Raw genomic sequence first — 8,191 nt, forward strand, 5'->3', positions numbered from 1 at the left:
CTTTACGTTCTTAAAAAAGTAGGGCTCTGAAAAGCTTTTGCTTCTGTGAGTAATTGTGATTGATATTTACCATATTAGAAATTAAAATAGACTTAAAAATAACATTAACCCACTATATGTGAATATAGATACCATTTTTATGAAAAATAATTATTTTCCATATTGGAAAATATTTAGTGAGAAGAGTGGCATTGGTTTACATTTTTGCAAATACCTCTAATGTCTGTTGTAATCGAGAGCTGGATTCTCCTATCTGCTTCTACATTCCATCTGTTGTTGCCATATCACATGTCATATGGCTTCTGGAAAATTCCATTACACTCATGAGAGAATAGGAGTGAAAAAAAGGCAAATCGCATCTTGTATTATGAAAATAATTTTGGCTACTTAGGGCACTGAATGGGTCTCAGGGACCCCCAGGGTTCCCGGACCACACTTTGCATATCTCTGATCAAGAGCAAAACTTTTCCTGTAAAGGGCCAGAGTTCCTCCACAGGAACTCTGTAAATATTTTGTGCTTTACTGTCTGTCGCAGCTATTCGACTCTGCCTTGTATCAGGAAAGTAGCCATAGATCATATGTAAACAAATGGGTGTGACTCCTTTCCCATAAAAACTTATTTAAAAAATCGGGGGCTGGATTTGGCCCACTGGCTATAGTTTGCCAACCCCTGATCTCGAATACCAAGATTGCAGGGAGCCTGGGTTTAGGGCTTAGGCCACAAAGGGGAGAGGACAGTGCCATCTGACTCATCCTAGCCAGGCTCCTTCCAGAGGAAGCGAAAGGGAATTTCTCAGACAAGGCCAGATTTTTCTATTTCTAATGACGCTAGTTCTCGATTTAGTGAAATCTGCAGTCTCCACCTTAATACTGAGATATCCCTTGGCCAGCTCTGCTGCTCCCAAAGTGCATCGAAGCCTCTCCCCTGTAATTCTGCTGCCTCTCAGAAAGGACGCGCATATCCAGCCCCGAGGAGGTTGTCCTGGCCATCACTGCCTCACCCCCACCAGAGTCACAGGTACCTGGGGATGGGGCAGGTGGTACAAGACGCTCAAGTGGACCAATCAGCCCTCTCACTCCCGAGCCAGGCCACCTGAGCGTCATTTTGTCATCCAGGCTCCTGTTTCCTTTTGGAGCTTCTTTCCTACATACCCCTGTTCCCAGGGTCTCCCAGTGAGAGGGTATTTTTCTTCCTCTGCTACAGAGGAAAAGGGCGTTACTCCTGATTCTGGTTCATTTGTGGGTCGAAGTCTCCAACCTGACATTTCCTCTGGTTATTCCCATTCATCCCCTGGTCCTTTCCTCGGCTCTGCCTGCCCCCGTCAGTCCTTTCGCTTCCTGACCTGACTGTGCTGGGTGCTGTCCGGCTGGAGGAGACGGTCTCTGGACGCCTTGGGGACGGTCCAGAACACTAAGGAAATGCCTGGAAAGGTCCCGAGACAGACTTAGAGACTTGTAATGATGGTACTTGCCCTCCCCCAGCCCCCCACCAGCTGCATCCTTCTTTGGCTCTCCTTGTCTTTTCTACCGGGGTAATGTGGTCCCCCCCCTCCCGAAGGGTCTGGCGTTACTAGGCAAAGGCTGGAGTCTGAGTGGGGTGGATGGAGCACGCTCCCAAACCTGATTTCTCAGGAGACGCTCCGTGCTGTGGGGGGGCCCCAATGCGCACCCAAAGCCAGCTTTCCCGGCTTCGTCCCCAGAGAGAGACTGTGTGCTACCAGCTTGCGAGGGAACTCATGCGTTCCTCTTCTGACCACATTCAAATTCAACAAGGAAGATACTGCTTTTTGGCTTTAGACATAGAACATTCGCGCTGGACTTTTATGGTCTTGCGAAGAACACTGTGCTAGTGCCCACCCACACCTGGTCTCTGCCTTGCCTGGCCCCGTCCAGCTGCCCAGAAGCAGCTCTGCACAAGCTCTCCGGGCTCCTCAGCGGAGACTTGGTAGATTTATGAGTTTGGCCTTGGCTGAGGCCTTCTCGCCATGGCTCCCAGCCACGGTCCAGCTGCTCTCCCACATCTCATGCTGCCGCGGCTGGGACGTTCTGTGTCTGCTTTTGTGCCTCCACACCAATTTGCTGAGTCACCCCCTCAGCCCCCTTTCCCCGGCTGCCCTGGTCAGCCCTGTGGAGGAATAGCAGTTCCTCACACCAGAGCTCAGACCCCCGGCCACGCCCAGTCGGCCAGAACCTCATTCGTTCTCATGATGGCAGTGGTGGCGTCTGTCTAAGGCTACCCCTGCTGGGACTCTAGTTGGCCTGACCCGTGCCTTCCCACTCTGAGGCACTGAAGTTTAACAAAAAGATGATTCCTTCTCTGTCTGGACTTTAGGTACCTGATCTGAAGCCACACCTGATCTGGAAAGTTACTTTCTGTATGTATGGACACTGATTTTTCCTCAAACTATTTCTACAAGGCCAGAGATGAATTCCATTAGAGCACTATCTGATTTCTGGCACCCCATGGCAGGACTAAGGGAGCGCCTGGGAGGGCAGTGCCTGTGGGGAGGAGCTGGCCGGAGGGAGCTCATTGTAGGCAGATTGTAGAAATAACTCCTGAGCCAGTGGGGCCTTCGGCCAAAATCATACAAGGAACCCAGTGAACCCAGGCCTATCTTGTTTGTCCTGGAGATTAGGTTTCTAATATAATGGAAGATTTTAATTATTATCCCCTGGAAAAGATACACGTTCTCCTTCTCAGGTCCTTCAAGGATGTAACTGAGTCTAGCAAAACCTTCAAACGCAAGGGCTTAAGGTGCTGCCTGGTTCAGTTAAGGTAGAGCTGCCTCTGGGATAAAATCTCAAACTAGGCAGCTAGGACTACGTAAAAGTTTCTCTGGATACTGGAATGTAAGCAATGTAAGCTTTATGGTTTAACCTGTAAATATGACTCATAACAAGAGAAGAGTGGAAGGGTGCAGGGCCCAGAGAGGGAGAAAATGTAGTGATGAGGGGCAGCTGGAGAGACCATAATGCAGATACAAAATTCCTAAATTCCTGATGTTGGGTAAGCATCTTGCAGTGCAATAACAAAGTATGTTCCCTTCTTCAGTTTCCTCTCTGCCTATGCGACCCCGGCCCAGCTCTGTTCACACGCACAGCTGCCGAGAGCCTGTCTGGCCCCTGGCTTTCCCATCAGCACCTGAAGCTGCTGCCAGCCTCAGCCGCTACCTCTGTGCGTGTGCAGCAGTGTCTGTCTTCTTGCAATCTCCAGAGGGTTTGTGGGAACCTCAGGGGAGAAAAGCAAGGGACGGAGCCCTAACTCAACTTCCAACTCAGTCAGACCCTTTCCTTGCCCACTTCCCTGTAACTGCCACAAGGGAGCCACTGGGGCATCACCCGTGGGGGACGAGATGAGGATCTGCTCCCCGGTCCTCCTGAGTACTCTCTGTCACAGAGCTGCCCACTGCTCTGCCTGGTCTGTGTGCTGGAACCTGGGAGTGGAGCCTGAACCAGATCGATGGGTGAGAGGCAGAATGAAGACAGGCAGGGCCTGGCAGAGAATCCAGGTCCCTAAGCTTGAGTCACAGTCCGGGAGAAAAGGGCGACTGTGATGATCACTTGTCACCAGGTGCCGGTGAGAGCGGCCTGGCGAGAAGAAGAGCGTCTGCCTCTCCAGAGACTTGGGTCCCGGTCTCTGCCTCCTTTGTTCTTTGGCCCGAGGTGACGGCTGTGGTGGAGTCAAGGCCAGAGCACCCCAGGCCTCCGGCATAGAGACGCGATCGCATCGGCCACTTCTGCAAGACATGGGGAAGGGATGAGGGTCATGCTCACCAGCACAGCCCTCGTAGCCCTCGGCACCCCAGACCGGGCCTTCCCTAGCCTCCCTCCCCGAGACCCGTCCCCACGACTGCTCCGATGACAGCGGTCCCAGGCTCACCACCACTCATGGCCTCACAAATTCTCCTGACCACCTGAGCCTGGCCGAGAGGCACAGGAGGAGCCGTCTGAGAAAAGCAAGGGCCCCAAGAGGAGCCCCGGATGGTGGGGAGGGAGGCGGGCGGCAGAGCTGACAGCAGCCAGGGCCTGGGCAGTGGGGAGGGCAGCAGCGTGGGGCAAGGACAGGCTCCTCCTGACACTGAACAGTCCTGACCCTTTCTCTTGCCCAGTCCCGGCCGGGCCCAAGTGCCTGTGGCCCGAGATGTCAGTGCTGCCCCCTCCCCCTAAGCAGGGGACCTCCCAGGATTGTCCATCCTTCCAGCAGGAGCGCGGCCAGTCCCAGAAAAGGCCAGGTTGACTTGGCTCTGAGGTCTGCCCTCCACCTGACAGCCCCCCACTTGGGGGCTGAGGGCCATTGCTGCTGGCTAGCCAACCCACCCCACCCAGCTGCCAGAGTGCTAGACCTAGCCGGGCTCTCATCTGTTCATTCTTCAACATATTTATGCATCACCTGCTCCCTGCGAGGGTCTCACCTTGGCCGCCGTCTTACAGCTAAGTAAGCAACTGTGCCACCCGGGGACACTGCACCAGGTGCCACCATTGGCATTTCAGAATTGCCCCATCTGAAATGTCTCAAATTCTTGCATTTTAGTTGTATTTATATGAAAGAAGAATATCTTAAGTTTCAAGACATTTCAGAACTAGGACGTTGAAGGAAGAGAGATGGTGAAAATTATCCTCCATAGAAATAAAGTTGCTGTCCTCAGAGGGCAAAGACGACCCTTTATAACAGCTACACTCCCAGTCAGCAACTTACAGTGTGCTCTGCCCCACCCCCGGGGCCTGCTTAGTGGCTATGAGCCCGGGGCCTGAACTGCATTCAGCCACTTAACCTACCTAAGCTTCAGTTTCCTCATCTGTAAAGTAATCTTCATGTGGTTCTTTTTCTTTTTTTTTTTTAATTTTCTTTTTTTTAATCCTCATTTGGTTCTTGTGCGGATTAAAAGATAAAAATGCACTAAAGCATTTAGTCTAGCTCTGGGCATAACTTTAGCCCCCAGATAATGTTAGCTGTTATTGCGATGATGATTACTGTTAATCATACTTCTCCTTCATGATCTCATTTCATACGCTGGAAGCAAAGTCAGACTCATGTTATCTTCCCTTTCCGTATAATAAACTGAGGTTCAGGAAAGGTAGGTGACAGTGTGGTAAGTGATGCAGGCAGGAAGCCCTCCTTCCCCCTTTCCCAGCCCCTGCCACGCCCCCACCCAGCTTGGTTGCTTCTAGAGTGATACTTTCTTAGAGCTTTGTTCTCCAAAGGGGGATCCCTCCTGAGACAGAAGTCCAAAGGACACCAAGGCACTGTACAGTGGCATAGTGCCCCTCGGAATCTAGGAATCTCCTAGGTGTGTCTTCTTTCCCAGACCCCAGCCCTGGAAACTACTCCCTTTTCTCCTCTACCACTAAGTGCCCCGGAGTCTTGGGGCCTCTCAGAATTTCCCTCCCCTTGGAGGAACCATATTCTCATGAAGTCATTTCCAATCATCACTCCCACTGCATCCCATGAGAAACATTGTCATTCCAGTCCCAAGAGCCAGCCTCAGCTCCTCTTCCCATGAGAGAGCAGGAAGCAGCCGGCCCCAGCGTCAGCTCTGCCGAGGGCAGGGGGACAAGTCCAGTATCCCCCATCCCAAACCCCCTTCCCCAAGGCCCCGGGCCCGCGACCTACCTTGAGAGGGTGCAAGTAGCGGAGTCCACGCAGGAAGGGCGGCCAGGCGGGGCCGGGCGTCTCATGGCCAAGTGTGCGGGTGAGGTGGGCTATGTAGCTGGTGGCCAGCACCAGCACGTCCAGCTTGGACAGCTTGGTGTCGGGCGGCACGGCAGGCAGAGCGGCCTGCAGGGCCAGGAAGGCCTGGCGCAGGGTCCTCACCCGGCTCCGCTCCCGAGCGGCGTTCTCAGGGCTGGCCTCACTCTGCACAGAGGACCCCAGGTGAGTGGGGCTGACCGGACGCCCATTGCCCCTGGTTGCTAAGAGCATCCTAGGGCAAGGTCTCCTGCCAGAGTAGTAGCATGCCAAACGACAGGGACCCCAGGGCCTCGTCCCCTCTTTGTCTGCTCTCAGCCCGGCCCCGCTTTACGGCAGAGGAAATGGAGAGAAGACCTCATCTGGGCTCAGAACTGAGTCCTGTACTCTTTCCCACCCTCCACTGTGCCTCCCCCTGGCCCTTGCCGCATCCACACCTAAGTCTGAATCCTGCTTACCAGGATGCCCTGGGCCCACAGGGAGCACACAGTCCTGCCCTGCTCTGTAGGGCTGACCCTAGGCCCAGCCAGGTCCTGAGACGTAGAGGCAACTGTGGTAAAGAGGAAGGGACACCAAAGCGTGCTGGCCCTGTCGCTGACTGCTGCTCTGGGACCTTGGGAAACGTGTCACTTCTCCGGGCCTCAGTTTCCTTGAGACAAGTGAGTTGGGCCAGCTCTCTGAGCCACGCTCTGGTTAAGACCGGCTCTGATTTCCCCAACCGCCCAAGCATGGAGCCTTGGAGCGGAAGTTGGCCAATGTCCCCTCTCTTGGGCAGGACAGTAACCATGAGTGAGGCTCTGCCATCACAGGTGACGTCGCAGCCCCTCCCATGCCTGCCTCTCCCAGCTACCTCTTCAGGTCCTGGCTTTCTTACCCGGCCACGAGCCAGCCTCCTGGCGCCGGACCCTCGAGGGCTTGGGGCAGCTCTGCTCCATCTTGGGTTGCTCCAGCTGGTCTCTTCCCACAGGTCCTGCCCTGTCCTGCTCAGGCGGCTCCTCTTCCTGTCAGTGCCTGCCAGCGACCTCGGTGTGGCCTTGGCCGGGCTCTTCCCTACTCCTGGCATGGCCAGTGCCGCTCTGGCCTCTCTCTGTGACATGCCACACCCCTGAGGTATGATGCTGCAGCCCCCAGGACCGGAACACAGGGCCTGAGGCAGCCCTTAGGCTCACGCTAGCGGGGCAGGCTGGTCATCCAGACAGCGACGGCTATATCTGAGGAAGCGAGCGCCAACTCAGTCCTGCTCCACTCCTTGCTCTGGGAAAACCGCCCACCCGGCACAGCCCCCGCGAAAAGCCTCCTGACTGCCTCCCAACCGGCTGAGGGCGGGGGTGCTGGATGCGGGGAGTGGCCAGGCCCTGGGAGGAGGCCCCTGCTGTAGAGGGCAGGAGGACAGTGGGAAGGGAGCTCCTTTCCCGGATCCCGGCCTGACCCTGACTGTGGTCCTGGGATAGACCTGCAGCTTCCGCTTTGGGGCTTAAGTCCATGGAAGGGCCCTGAACTCCCTTCCCTGTGCCAGAAACCTGGCTGTGCTCATCCCTGAAAGGACCTTTCCTCCCCTTGCCAGTGAAAACGACCTTCCAGCCAGAGGGCGCTACTCCCCATACCCCAAACGTGCCTCTTATTTCCACCTCAGTGCTTTTACTTTTCCCTTTTTGTCCGCCTGGAATACCTCCCTCCAGCTGTGCCCCGGGAAAGGCTGCCCATCCTTTGGGTTATGTCCAAAGGATCTGTGAGGATTTCTTCCAACCCCACAGAACCCAGAGCCCACGTCTCCCTGTTTTATTGGTACCCCATTCTATGCACAACCACACCCTGGCTAGCTTCCTAAGAGTTCAGTGTTCTAGATCAGTACATGCCAAGCACTGTGCTAAGTACTTTACATGTATTATCTTATTTCTCAGATCAACGTCTTAAGAAAAAAAGACTCTCACATCATCATTTTGCAGATGGGAATGCTGAGGTATCAGGAAGTGAAATAACTTGCCCGGTGCCAAACATCTAGTAAGTGATGGTGGTGGACGAAAGCCCAGGCAGTCAGGGAGACATGGAAGGCTGCTCCTCACCCTACACCGTTCTGCCTTGGGTGGGTTACTCACATGTCTGTTCCCCTGCTAGGCGCGAGGTCTTTGAAGGCAAGGACCAGGATGTTTACTGAGCTGCATGAGATCCTCCATTCCGCTAGTTAGGAGGAGGCAGGCCGAAGGAATAGCAAGCCTGCCACAGTCGGCCCTGCCTGCCCTCAGGTTACCACCCCTGCCTGCAGCAGAGTCATTGCACGTCCCTTATCCCCCAATCTTGAACTCCAGAGGAGACAAAATAAGTAAAGGGAAAGTGCAGAGAGGACAGAGGAACAAAGGTGGATGTACAGAGACAGACATTCAGCCAACCAGAGAGAAAGGAAAACAGAAGAGAAGTAAAATTCACTTGAATGTCCATCGATAAGGAAGTGATTAAATAGATTTTGCTATATCCATTCTGTGGAATGATATGCAGTAATAAGAAGAA

The 8,191-nt window shown here is 54.0% G+C and overlaps 1 protein-coding gene across 1 annotated transcript; it reads right to left on the reverse strand.

Moving 5' to 3' along the window:
• Window positions 1–3,557: 3,557 nt before the first annotated feature.
• On the reverse strand, window positions 3,558–6,782 carry TCF23 (transcription factor 23). The gene is made up of 3 exons (XM_060027608.1): window positions 6,561–6,782; window positions 5,612–5,854; window positions 3,558–3,737 (listed from the first exon to the last, which is right to left on the reverse strand). The coding sequence occupies exons 1-3, from the start codon at window positions 6,780–6,782 to the stop codon at window positions 3,558–3,560; spliced, it is 645 nt and encodes a 214-aa protein (XP_059883591.1).
• Between the last annotated feature and the right edge of the window lie 1,409 nt (window positions 6,783–8,191).

This window comes from Delphinus delphis, chromosome 12 (genome assembly GCF_949987515.2).
Source record: "Delphinus delphis chromosome 12, mDelDel1.2, whole genome shotgun sequence".
Classification (NCBI taxonomy): Eukaryota; Metazoa; Chordata; class Mammalia; order Artiodactyla; family Delphinidae; genus Delphinus; species Delphinus delphis.

What these genes read in the sequence shown, in the direction of transcription:
- TCF23 (XM_060027608.1), bottom strand. Translation starts at nt 6,782, where the DNA reads ATGTCACAGAGAGAGGCCAGAGCGGCACTGGCCATGCCAGGAGTAGGG. An exon ending in GGAGGCTGGCTCGTGGCCGG is followed by an intron (nt 5,855 to 6,560) that starts GTAAGAAAGCCA and finishes TCCTCTGTGCAG; the next exon opens with AGTGAGGCCAGCCCTGAGAA. An exon ending in GCTACTTGCACCCTCTCAAG is followed by an intron (nt 3,738 to 5,611) that starts GTAGGTCGCGGG and finishes CATGTCTTGCAG; the next exon opens with AAGTGGCCGATGCGATCGCG.